This window comes from Myotis nattereri (assembly GCF_964212035.1).
Source record: "Myotis nattereri genome assembly, chromosome: 5".
Lineage (NCBI taxonomy): Eukaryota > Metazoa > Chordata > Mammalia > Chiroptera > Vespertilionidae > Myotis > Myotis nattereri.
The window spans coordinates 71836776-71850662 of record NC_138080.1 but is presented as its reverse complement, the minus strand read 5'-3'; the positions used below and the strand labels follow the sequence as shown (position 1 = coordinate 71850662).

At 46.3% G+C, this 13887-nt stretch overlaps 1 protein-coding gene across 1 annotated transcript in view; it reads right to left on the bottom strand.

The window, feature by feature from the left end:
• COL23A1 (collagen type XXIII alpha 1 chain) overlaps positions 1–13887 on the bottom strand; it is a 257686-nt gene that overhangs the window by 223189 nt on the left and 20610 nt on the right. Inside the window, exon 2 of the mRNA XM_081093278.1 lies at positions 13736–13802. Coding sequence (XP_080949404.1) covers positions 13736–13802 — 67 coding nt within the window. The remainder of the gene's footprint in view (positions 1–13735; positions 13803–13887) is intronic.

Here is a 13887-nt window from a genome sequence, read left to right as displayed (position 1 = left end):
CAGCTCAGAACTCAGCAGAGCCAAGCCCTGGCCAGAGTTAAGCCTCAGATGATCAAGGAGAAAAAGCCAAGAGGTAAAAGCATGGGAAAACGGAAAGGAAGTAAGGAGAAAGTCTAACCGCAGAAGGGGCCAACACCTGAGTCAAGAAGCTGCCCGGTGCAGGCTGGCGGGCTCCTGGACAGTGTGGGATTCAGGAAGGACAATGTCACGGTGGCAGCTTTTTACGGCTTTTACTACCCCTCTCCATAACAGTCCTCTTACAGACTTGTGACTATGACTCCACAACTCACCCAAACATATTTATAAAATGAGCTGAATTCCATGTGCGCCTTTAGTGAGGGCATAGTTTGTCCTTTCTTCCCCCACCCCCATCTAACACTCACTGGAGGGTCTGGTATGAGCCGGGCCCCATGCAGACATGGGGGGAAATGTCAGGGTTTCACAGGTTGGGGATGGGGAGTAACAGGCAAGTGAAGCGACCTCAATTCCAATATGGACTGTTTCGAGGGATACCCAAAGTGTGGTGGGATCAGAGTGGAGGGGGCAATACATTGTGCCTAGAAAATGGGGAAAGTTCCCAGAAGAGGTGAGATTAAAGCTGGACCGTGAAGAATGAATATAGATTCTTCAAGTAAAAAGCCAGGAGGGGAGACTGTGGAGGGGAGCTCAGCAGTGAGATCCATCTGGGCTTGTGTCCCTACAGTCAGACGCCGTGGAAACTCAATGCCCCGGAGAACGGGTACATGAAGTGCTCTGAGTTCTGCCCCGCCGCTATGAGCTACAGGAGAGCCCTGCCCAGGTATGTCCATCCAACCTGGCTTGGTCTGGCAGGGAGCCCACCTCCGCAGCCATGAATGTCAACGTGGGCACCAGAACAGCAGCTGCACTTCTGGATCAGCTTTATGAGAAAAGGAGACTCGTCACTGTGCCTACACTCACAGCCCGAAACCTCCTCTAGAGGCTGCAGCTGGGAATGCCACAGCAGCACCGGGCAGCCTGGATCTCGGACCCATCACTGTGGTAGATCGGTGGGCGTGTGCCCGACCCTCATCAGCAGGATAGGAACGGAGATTATGCCTCTGGCCCTCGCTCTGCGGCTCAGGCTGTCGCTGCGAATCCCTCCGTTCCTTCAGCATGAGCTCGTAGATAAGCACGGCACAGACAGGACACTATGTCTCCCTGGTGATACCTGTGGCCCTCTTCAGCCCGAAGGATACGTTACCCTTGAGAAAGGAGGAGATGGTCCTGCAAGCTGACATGGGCCAGACCTGATGTGATGGGTCCCCTCTTCTCTTTCTGCAGAGTGCTAGGCGCACGAAAGGCCTAAAAAATATCCTTGATGTACAGATTGTTATTGGTAATTTTTAAAGTCAATTGTATGATGACCTTTCTTTGCACTTAAAAACTAGCACAATGTTTTCTGTACTTTGAAGTGTTCCAAACACTATATGACTATATTTACTATTTCTGACTCTCTTTACTCCAGATGGCTGGTTAATTTTGTAGAGAAATTAGAAACCACAATCATACACATGCTTTCATATGTTATTCAGTATGACAGGTAACTTTTCTTCAATCTTTTTCTATATAAAAATTTTACTAATAAAATATTTTGGAGCAAAAAAAAAAAAAAAAGACAGGAGCGGAGAGACATTTCAAGCAAAGGAATGACACATGGGTGCTGACTGAGAAACAGTCACTCCATAGGGTGCAGGAAGGTAATATGATGTGAGAAATGGGTCAAGAGAGGAAAGCAGGAATTAGATTGAGGAAGGCCAACACAGACTGCACATTTGATCCTGAAGGCCATGGAGAACCACCGAAGGCTTTTAGATCGCACATTGCTTTGCTCCAATCCTGAGAAGGCATGGAAAGGATGAAGGGTGATGAGAGTCTGAAGAAGGCAGTGGTGGTGGGGATGGTAGAGGGAGGGCTCAGTCAGCACATGAAAGACAGGATAAGAGAACTAACGGCCTGGAGAGAGAGACGAGGGAGGAGGAGAACCCTGAGAGAAGTAACAGAGGAGGTAATGGAACAACTAGTTCCCTTTGTCATCTGAGCCACGGTGCCCTGATATGTGGTCAAACATTAATCTGGATGTTTATGTGAGGATTTCTGGAATGATATTAACATTCAAACAGGTGGATTTAGAGCACAGCAGATTATCCTCCATAATCAGTTGAAGGCTTGAATAGAACAAAGAGAATTCCCAAACAAGGGAGGACTCTCCAGCAGACTGCCCTTGGACTTGATCTGCAACACCAGCCCTTCCTGGTTCTACAGCACATGGCCTTTGGACTCAAACTGGAACATTGGCCGTCCTAGGTCTCCAGCTTGCTGACTCACCCTGAAGATTTTGGACTTGCCAGCCCATAATCACATGAACCAACTGCTTAAAATAAATCACTTTTTTAAAAAATGTATTTTTATTGATTTCAGAGAGGAAGGAAGAGGGGGAGAAAGATACAAACATCAATACTGACGAGAATCATTGATTGGCTGTCTGCATGCTCCCTACTGGGGATCGAATCCGCAACCCGGGCATGTGCCCTGACTGGATTTCGAACGGTGACCTCCTGCTCTTATGAGCCACGCCGGCTGGGCATAAATCACTTTTTATATACATACATCTTTATAAAGATATATCTTTTTAAAAAATTGTTGACACTGCCCTAGCTGGTTTTGCTCAGTGGATAGAGCATCGGCCTGCAGACTGAAGGGTCCCAGGTTCGATTCCAGTCAAGGACACATGCCCAGGTTGCAGGCTCAATCCCCAGTGGAGAGGCAGCTAATCAATGATTCTCTCTCATCATTGATGTTTCTATCTCTCTCTCCCTCTTCCTTTCTCTCTGAAATCAATAAAAAAAGTATTTTAAAAAAATTGTTGACACTATTACAGATGCCCCCATTTCCCCTCCTTTGCCCACCTCTACCCAGCCCCCAATGCCCCCTCCCAAGATATATCTTTATAAAGTTACATATAATTTCTTTATGTAAGATATATTTATTGGTTCTGTTTCTCTGGAGAACCCTGACTAACAGGGTGAGGAACAGGTCTGCCAGCCTCCAGAGTAAGGAAGGAGGCAAAAACCACAGCCCACTGCTGTCTTCATGACCACCCCCAACATACGTGTGCTCAGAGTCAACACACAACCTCTTCGCTGCCTAAGAATCAACTTGCTGTTCTGAGGGACACTGGCGCATCTTGGGATGCCTGGCTTCTCATCACACAAATCTTGGCGTCAGTGTCCTTTTCCCAGAGAAGCTTCCCCTGGTCTCCCTTTCTAAAGAATATCTTAGCCCTCAGCACCCCTTTAGCCCTCTACCAAAGGACCCTGTTCATGCCGCCATAGCTCCTCTCATGATTCACAGTTATCATTTATTTATTGGTTTACCATAAAAAAATTTATTGTTTTAGTTCGTTTGTCTTCTCTACCCTAACCCAGACACCTGGAATGGAAATTCCATCAGAGCACAGATTTTCTTTTGTTCACCTCTGTGCCCCCCAAATATAAATATTTTTTAATGAAGAATAAAACCTACACTTGGGGTTACTGTGCCATTATTAAAGAGTAGTTCAGCCCTGGCTAGTGTGCTCAGTTGGTTGAACGTCATCCCATGCACTGAAAGATTCCCAGTCAGGGCACATACCCAGGTTTCGGGTTTGATCCCTGGTCAGGGTGCATGTGAGAGGCAACTGATCGATGTTTCTCTCAACATTGATGTTTCTCTCTCTCTCTCTCTCAAAAAAAAAAAAAAAAAATCAATAAAAACATATTCTTTTTTTAAAAAAAAGAATAATTCACTGAAGCCCAGAAAAGTTAAATAACTCACACAATTCTAATTGGCAGATCCAGGTTTCAAGTCCAGGCCTGTCTTATTCCAGAAGACCTGCTTTCTATTATTCTCCTATTCTTCTATTATTCTCTATTGTTTCTGTGTGAAACAACCTCTACAGTGCACCTCTCAGCTTTAAAAGATCCTCTAGAAATACAGTGTTTACAAAAGACAAACATTTTTGGAATACCTGTGAGGGTCAGGTATCCTGCTGAGTGGACAGTAGACATTAAGTCAGATGGAGCTATTTCCCAGGAGATCAGGAGGTGGGCAGTATAGGTGTGTGATCCAGGAAGACATCTGGACAAGGCTGTGTCCAGCTCAGGGCCAGAAACAGAAACTGGTCAATACCTTTTAGCTGTTTTACTTGTTGTGCTGGACTATTCAGAAAATGTGCCTGGCCGGTGGGGCTCGCATGAACCAGGAGGTCGTGGTTCTATTCCAGATCAGAGCACATGCCAGGGTTTCAGGCTTGATCCCCAGTGGAGGGCATGCAGGAAGCAGCCGATAAATGATTCTCACTCTTTCTCTCTCCCTTCCTCTCTGAAATCAATAAAAATAAAAATATATTTTAAAAAAAATGAGAAAAATGCAAATAAGAAAAAAAAATGAAGGGCACTTATCATGCAATCACCCCCTGTTCACATTGTGATGTTATTTTGCTTTACAATCAGCTTTCTCCCTGTTGAAAAGCTGTGGCTATATTTCCCCTATAAAGGTTTCTCTGTGTTATTTTCAATGTTTTTGCTACTACAAGTGATGCTCTGATAAACATCAACGTACAAGCACCTTCACACAGCTGTCGGAATATATAGAGCCTAGGAGTGAAAGTGCTGGGAGAAAGTTTGTACTTTTCAAATTTTTGTTTATATGCCAAACTTCCCTCCAGAAAGATGGAAACAATTTAAACATTATCAATCTGATTGCTGAAAACTGATATCTTGCTGGGTGTTTCTGCAATTATTCATGACATGGACCATCTTTTAAAGTGCCCAGAGCAGTGCCTGGAGCAGCACAGGTGCTCTGTAAGTATTCACTGAAGGGAAGTGTCACCATTTGTATTTTTCTACTGGGGATTCCATATATTCACATCTTTTGCCTATTCTTCCACAGAAGTATTTGGCTTTCCTTATTCTTTTGCGAGAACACGTTTTATCTCAGGACTATGAACCATGTGTTTGTTATTTATGTTGAACTTTGTGTTTTACTTGCCCTTGATTTGAACTTCTGTGTGCTTTCCAGTAAATTTTTAAAATATTAATTATCCTCCTCTTTTCAATTCCTGCTGGAATTCTATAGAATTTAATGAATATAGTGGGCTCCCTCTGGTGGTCACAAGAAAATCCCTGGTTCCCAGTGGTTAGTCCGTAGTTAAACCTCGAGACTTTTATTTACAGGACACGGTACATTTTATAATTAACAGATTCCGAGTGGCTAGACGAAGCCTTAAGAGAAGACTTCTAATTATTTTCTTCCATTCATCAGTGGGCCTACAAAGTGGTTCGAAAGGCCACTGTCCAAAACCATGCTTATAGGTCTTGCCTGCCAAATCCCTCTTTGGGGATTTCCTGTGTCTACTGGGACAATCACCCTTCCCCCAGGCTTGCAGCCTTGGGCACCTCTGTCCACTCCCAAGCCCATCCATCCTGTTTGTGAGTTCTGTCCACCACATGGTCCAGGGACTGTGACAGCTACTCCCTGTCATCAATTCTCATGGCCCTCATTCAAGTTCTCGTGACCTCTCCTCCAATGAAGTCATTAGCAGACAGTAATCATCTCTCCTTCACGTGCCCAGCACCATTCTAGGGTCAAGGGACGTGATAGGGAACAAGACGAGGTCCCCACCCTGAGCACCCTCTCAGTGAGTTTCTCTGCTGGAACCAAATCTGCAATCCTGATCTGAGGTGATCTCTCCCTCCCTTTAGTCTCTGTAGGACTTCCCTCTTCAAACTCTTTCCGTTCTCAGCATATTATAATTCTTCTTTCTGTGCTGTCGTCCTCCAACAGCCAGATCTGCAATCCCTCTAACAGTCTCCCTTTAACAACCTTGGTCAAGATTGCCCCCAGGACAATTACAGAATAGGTACAGAGAGATGAGTGAATGAATGAATAAATGAATGAACAAATATCTATGCATGGTAGAGAGGAAACTGAGACCATTCTCTAGAGAATTCTAGCCCTCCCCCCAAAAATCAGACACACAAACTATTCCCTTCCACTTTGCACAGCCTGACATGAATAGCTTAACTGTCATTACGCTACTTAAATTTACCACAAACTCAAGTCAACTAGGATTTAACGCATAAAAAAAGGTATCATTTAAAAAATGTCTACAAATAAGAAATAATTGGAAGGGGGATAACAATTTCCAGCGTCAAAGTACTAGGAAAATGCACCCCCTTCACTAAGCTCTTTCCCAAGCCAATGGCCAGAACAAACAGGCTGAATGCAAGCGGCTTCTACCAAGTCTGCTCTGTTCTGTAGCATTCCCGCAAGCTGCCGATGGATGTATCACGGTCTATGTCATTTCCGTGTTGTGCTCTCCTAGGTAGATTTTCACTCCTCGGCTCAAACTCCCAAACACTTTGCAGAGCAGTGAAATTCTAACTCTGATTACTCTGTCTATCAATTTCTGGAAGGTCAGCCTGCACTGCAAGCACAGTGCACTTCATGTGGAAACCATATGCAATGTCGCTGGTCTATTATATAAGGGTACAAAAAAGGCACAACAAGGAATTGAAGGGTATTACCACAGTGATGAAACGTTCTGAATATTCCCAAGGCAGGTCGAGCCCGGTTAGGAACAGTGAGTCGTGTGAAGGGGCAGCCGCCCTGGGCTTTGCACATGGTCTCTGGAGGCCATGAGTGCCTCCCAGGAGTCCCCAGGCCACACGGTCTCTTTTCTTTCTGGTTCTCTCGCTCCAGTGCTCTGTCACCAGCCTTTTCTCACCCACGTCCCAGAGGACATTCCAATAAAGCCTGCCAAGACTTTGTTTTTTCCCCCCAGAATAGTCCCAGCCAAACGCCAACTCTGAATTCCCTCTCCCTACCTCTCTGACAGCCCGGGCTGACGTCAACGAAAATGAAGAAGGCAACAGGCCGCACAAGGTGGGTCAGCACTGGCCTGGGGGCAATGGATCTGGCTTACGAGTGACCACACTGACTCTCCAGAAGCAGTGCCAGGCCCTGTTCTGAACCCTCTACATGTATTTACTCATTCAATCCTTGCAACAATCCTTTAAGGTAGATGCGAGCAGAAACCCCATTTCACAGATGAAACACTGAGGCACACAGAGGATAAATTACTCGTCCGAGGTCATGGAGGTAGTGACAGAAAATTTGAACCAGGCAGTCTGGGTTGAGCGTCCAAGCGCTTTCCCACTGGGCCATGCTGCCTGTTGGACAAGTTCAACAGCAGGAGAAGACTTGTGTGGTTCCGTGGCTAGCCAACTGTCTCTGAAGCAGGACTGAAATGGTCACCTCCCATCTGTGTCTACCCAGCTGTATCATTTTCTCTTCTGGGAAGAACACACTAAAATTCTTAGGGTAACCCCCCCGCCACCCCAATTCTCAGCCCACATTCTGGCAGCATCAACACCAACCGCTATCCAAGAAAGGTCACATGACCTAGACCTAGCTGATCAGTGCATCCATGCTCCAGGCACCGTAATTAGTTCAGGAATAGGCACCTGCCACAAACCAAGAAAGTCCAGGTCAATTCTGGGATGTTTTATTAATTGTGGTAAAAATACATACAAAATTATGTATTTTTACCATTTGAACTTTTGAAAAGTGCACAATTCCATGGCATTGAGTACATTCTTAATGTGTACAACCATTAACACTACCCAACATTTCCAGCAATTTCCCCCCTTCCAAACAGACACCCTGTACCCGTTCCACAATAGCCCCCTGAGTTACTTTGCGAGGGCTGCCATAACAAAGCACCATAATAGTCTGGGTGGCTTCAACAAGAGAACTTTATTTTTTCATAGTTCTGGAGACCGGAAGTCCAAGATCGAGGTGTTGGCAGGGTGGTTTCCTTCTGAGGCCTCTCCCCTTGGCTGGTCTTCCTCTGTGCATATATGTGTCCTAATCTCCCCTTCTTATGAGGACACCAGTCATATGGGATTGGGGCCCACTTTAATGACCTCATTCTAACTCAATTACCTCTTTAAAGACTATATTTCCAAATACAGCCACTTTCTGAGATACTGGGGGTTAGGAATTCAACATGTGAATTTTGAGGACACATTTCAGCCCATAACACTTCTCCATTCCCTGCCACTGGAACTTTTGGGAAGCAGAGCACTCTGTCTGTTGGGGTTGCTGAGAAGGAGTGATCTACCCATGGAGCTGTTTGGGGCCACCTTCAGGCCCCCAGGAGAGACTGTCTGAAAATGACACAGAGAAGAGCTTAGAGATGGAGAGAGAGGCCCTGAGCCTGACACACCTGATTCTGGCTCTGCCTCTGACCTTTTCATTTCCAGTTACATGAGTTAATAATTTCCCCTCTTTTGATTTATTAATGTAGCATGGTCAGAACATTAGTGTTCCAAGGTTTCTAACTAAAAGAGTTAGTTAATGCAACCACCTTTCACACCAGAGTGGCCCACATCTCCAGGACGTGCAGGATGGGACACATGGCAGCTGTTCACGTGGATTTAGGCTCTGAGGTGCCAGCCCTGAGCCGTCCTCTGGAACTTCAGAGCACAGTGAGGCGGGGTGTTGCCGGAGTCTCCCACAGATCAGGCTTCAGGGCCATCCCCAACCCCAACCCCTCCTACAAGGATTCAGGATTATTGCTCTGAGGGCCACCTTCCCCAACACACGATGGGCTCCCGTCCTCCAGCCCAATGTCGCCGGCCCTGCAGCATGCCTGGCTTGTGATGGGCTTCAGGACAAAGCACGGGGAAGCAGAGGACAGGGCGAGCAGCAGCCCTCCTTCCCTCCAAAACTTCCCCGGAGGACGGTCTTTAAGAACATGGGACAAGAAACAATCCAGTGTCCCTGTGGGGTCTGGTCACATTCCTCAGAGGACAGCCCGACAACCAGACAGGATTCCATCATTTAACCCAACAAGGCAGCACCTGCCCTCCGGTATTGGACTGAGTCAGACCATCTCACAGAGAAATTGCAAACTAAAAAAAGCAACACAGGGACCACAACCTCTGATACCATTTGTTTAAAAACAGGAAGGGAGCTACTGGCTGAAATGTCCATAAACTATCTCAAAAATCAGGCTGTCTGGCCCTAACCACTTTGGCTCAGTGGATAGAGCATCAGCCTGCGGACTCAAGGGTCCCAGGTTCGATTCTGGTCAAGGGCATGTACTTTGGTTGTGGGTACATACCCAGTGGGGAGTGTGCAGGAGGCAGCTGATCGACGTTTCTCTCTCATCGATGTTTCTAACTCTCTATCCCTCTCCCTTCCTCTCTGTAAAAAATCAATAAAATATATTTTTTTAAAATCCGGCTGTCTGTACCATAGCCACTAGCCACACATGGCCATTTAAACTAAAATTAATTAAAATTAAGTAAAAATTCAGTTTTTCAGTTTCAAGGGCTTGATAACCATGAGCAGCTAGTGGGGCCGCCAACTGGACGACTGGATGGTGTGCAGTTCTATCATCTCACAAAGTCCTATCAGCCAGTGCAGCTCTGGAAGACTTCAGCTACCTGGTAACAGCCCCTGGGGAGGGGAGCAGGAGGATGGGAGCGGGGGTATTTTTCACATGTAATCTTTGGTAGTACTTGATATATTTTTTTTTATCACATCATATATTATTTCCTACTGAAAGTTAAACATTTTAAAACTTCAAACATTTTTAAGCATTTAAATACACAGGGAACATAAGAAGGTGTTGGAATACCTAAGGGACAAGGCTCAGTTGCATTGTCTAAAGCAGTGGTTCTCAACCTTGGCTGCACGTTAGAATCACCTGGGAATCTTTTTAAAATCCTGATTTCTGGGCCTCATCCTCTGGAAATTCTGTTTCTTTGTTACTAATGTTGTGGCCCCACCCCATAACAAAGAAACAGAATTTCCGGAGGATGAGGCCCAGAAATCAGGATTTTAAAAAGATTCCCAGGTGGGTGATTCTAATGTGCAGCCAAGGTTGAGAACCACTGTCTAAAGCAGTGGTTCTCAACCTCTGGCCCTTTAAATACAGTTCCTCATGTTGTGATCCAGCCATAAAATTATTTTCGTTGCTACTTCATAACTGTAATGTTGCTACTGTTATGAATCGTAATGTAAATATCTGATATGCAGGATGGTCTTAGGCGACCCCTGTGAAAGGGTCGTTCAACCGCCAAAGGGGTCACGACCCACAGGTTGAGAACCGCCGGTCTAAAGCCTGGGCGTGTCTGTGGAAGGCAGAGAAGAGTTTAGGGGTAGCTGTGAGAACAGGCAGCCTCAGGGCCTCCCGGGGAGCAGCCACACTCGCACCTCATTCATGCTCACACCTGATCCGAACTCGGTGGTGCAGGAAGCTCCTCTGTCCCTCCCATTTCAATCCTCTCAGAAACCTTGTAAGGCCCTCAGGACGATTATTATTCCCATTTGTTTTAATTTCCTAAGGCTGCTACAACAAATTAGCACAAACTGGGTGGTTTAAGATGATGGAAACTTCTCATCTCCAGTGCTGAAGGTCAGAAACCCAAAATCAATGCGTTGGCAGGATGGATTCCTTCTGGAGGCTCTGAGGGAAGACTCCCTCCCACACCCCTCCAGCCTCTAGTGGCTGCGATCACCTTCCACGGTCCTGGCTTGTCTGATCTTGCCTCCACCCTCCCATGGCCTTCCCCTCTGTGTCTCTGCGAAATCTCTCCCTCCCGTATCTTACAAGGACAATCATCACTGGATTTAAGGCCACCCTAAATCCTGGATGATCTCATCTTGATATCCTTGACTTAATTATATCTGCAAAGACCCTGTTTCCAAATAAGGCAGAGTTGGGGAGCGTCCGGCCCGCGGGCCGTATAAGGTCCTCAAAATCATTTGGTCTGGCCCTGCCAAGGCTTTAGGGGTGAGTTAATTAAATGTTTGACCAAATATAGCAGGCTAATTTTTAACTTGATAATTTTGTACGGCCTGCAAATGATGTTATACATATCTAAATGGCCCTTGGCAGAAAAAAGATTCCCATCCTGAAATAAGGTCACATTTATAAGTATGGGGGTTAGGACTGGGACGTATCTTTTAGGGCAGTGATGGTGAGCCTATGACACGTGTGTCAGAGGTGACACGCGAACTCATTTTTTTGGTTGATTTTTCTTTGTTAAATGGCATTTAAATATATAAAATAAATATCAAAAATATAAGTCTTTGTTTTACTATGGTTGCAAAGATCAAAAAATTTCTATATGTGACCCGGCACCAGAGTTAAGTTAGGGTTTTTCAAAATGCTGACACGCCGAGCTCAAAAGGTTTGCCATCACTGTTTTAGGGGAACACAATTCAGCCCACTACACCATTTTATAGATGAGGGGTGCAAGGCTTGAGGGCCTCTCACTTGTCCAAGGTCACAGGCCTACTTCAGGGCCCAGCCCTGCCAGTCCCCCTCCACTGACTCAGGCAGGAGCAACAGCCTGGTCCTCCTCTCAGCCTCATGGCTCCCCAGAGTGTCGCTTCACAATGGGCAGCACACACAGAAGAGCCGCCCCCTACTCCGGCCTCGATTATCGGTCTGCTGCATCCTAGGATCTGACAAAAGATTACACTGTCCTCCAGGCGTGGGAAGGAGCCAGGCCAGGGGGATCTGTGGGGTATCTAAAATCAGATGGGACCCAAGCTATGGAGGGTGGTCTGTGTGTCTGGACTCCAGAAGTCTGCAGGGCAGATCAGAGCCAGAGAGAAAGGGAATGAGTTAAGGCTTCTGGTGTTGGAGAAAAGGCCTCTGTTGGAGAACGTGCCAGCCTCTGGGGTTTTGCATCAATGTAGGGCTCTGGTCCAAAGGGCTCAAGGGAGTCCTCCAGCTCAGAGTGACAGGAGGGAAAGTAGAGCAGGCATGGGCATGAGTGTGCATGGGGGCCTGGCCACACTGACCACAGCTGCCAGATGGCTTGATGGCAGCCACGAGCCCTCGACAACATCAGCACAGGGCTGCCAGCAGGGCCCTTCTCAGAGAGCAGGGAAGGTCACTGTCCTCTTGTCAGTGGGAACTGGAGGCTTTGACCAGCCTTTCAGCCTCCATAGTTCTCCCTGAGACCCTCTTGGGTCCCCCAAGGAAAGACAGGACACAGGACTGCCTCTGGGTCATGGGCTTTGACCTGTATTTTCTCTATGACTTCAAAAAGCCTATAGAGGCCACTCTAATATTGTCATCATTTTTTGGTGAAGACCCTATAGTTAATAAGTGGAAGACCAAGGTTTGGACCTGGCTTGGATTTATTCGGGAGCTCCGTGCCCCATCCCTGCCTCCTCCTCCCAGTCCATCTGTCATATGTATTTGGGACTTTCAAGCTTCCTGTCAGCAACCCACAGCATGAAACCCAGTTCACTTCACCATCCAGGTCATGCCTACAAATAGAAATAGCTGAAACAGAAACTTCACTCCAATAGTTTTTATTCAAGTCTATGCTAGTTCAAAATTTCAAAACACTGCTGTAACCCACGGAACTGATTTCATATCTTATGAATGCATTGTGCCTCCCAGTTTAAAAAACATCCACAACACTCAGAAAAAGCAGGGGAATCATTCCTATTTTATATATTTTGCAGATCATCCAAAAATTATTTGTGGGTCTGGATTTTTTGCCCCATTGAAAACACAGCTTCTGACTTACTGAACAAATAGTGATGTCATTACCTGTCATATCCTTTCCCTCCTATCAAAACCTTGGGGAGGTCCTACTACTAAAAGCTAGCTCAAGATGGACCATCAGGTCCTCTCCTGCTGGGCCCCCAGAGACTGAGTTTTCACACCAGGAGGCCCACCCTTGCAGACATCCTGGGCATCTCCCAACCTTGAGATGTTATCAGTGAGCTTCGTTTCTGGACCAGTGAAGGAGGTTGGGAAATACCATGCAACTTGGCTAATGGAAGGTGTGACAATAAGGTTAAGGGCCACTGGCTCAGCTGCTATGATCTATGTTCTGTCACCTTGTCCAACATGGAGAGAAGCCTGGGAAATATTATGACTTTCCGCTCATTCACTGCTTTACACACCATCCTGCGAGAGGTTAATGCTAACCCTAAAAATGCCAGGGCTGCAACTACACACCTAAATTCTCAATCATCGTCTGTGCAAAGCTCCCATGAGGACAACCAGGAAGACCTGATATGAATCAGGATTTGAGCCACATGAGTTAGGAATCAACAAATCCCAGTTCTATTCCCAGCCATACTAGTCTACACCACCAAAACCCAAGAGAGATATGATTATTTGAATAATTCAGACCATGTTTCCTGTTTCCTTCATCTACCTCCACCAAAAGAAATGAAAACCAAAAAAAAACCCCACACAAAACTATTTGGCCAGATTATTTATCACAACCCTCCCCCCAGACCTCCCAAGGTTTGAAATAGAGATAAGGTCACAACGATAATACCCTGTGGCTGGTTCGTGCCTGTTTTTCCATCTTCAGAATGGAATGGCTGGTGCTGTCCCAGCATCTAAGCCTTTATTATAAGTCATCTCTAATGGTTCTCAGCTCCCCCGCCAATACCACCATCGCCGTCAAACCGAAACAGTGAATCATGCTGTGATCTTTGACTAACGACATGTCTGCCAGGGAAGAGGTAGGAAGAAAGGCCCATGATGGGCCACAAGGTACAACATACAGCCTGAGACCCAAGGCAATCATCTTGACCATGTCCTCGGTAATTTTGAGCAGACAGAGAGAAGCCAGGCCTACAGAAGTCAGGAGCCAGCAAGGATCAAATGTCCACTTACCCGGAGGGCAGACGCATTCCGATGGCGCTTCCCGAACAGTCCGGAGCTTGACTAGTCCCTCCAACTTCTGAAACAAGAAGGAAAGGGAGGAGAATGAGGATGAGCTTGAGAACAGAGTAGAAAAATCAGCAAAAACCAATGTATCAAAAAAA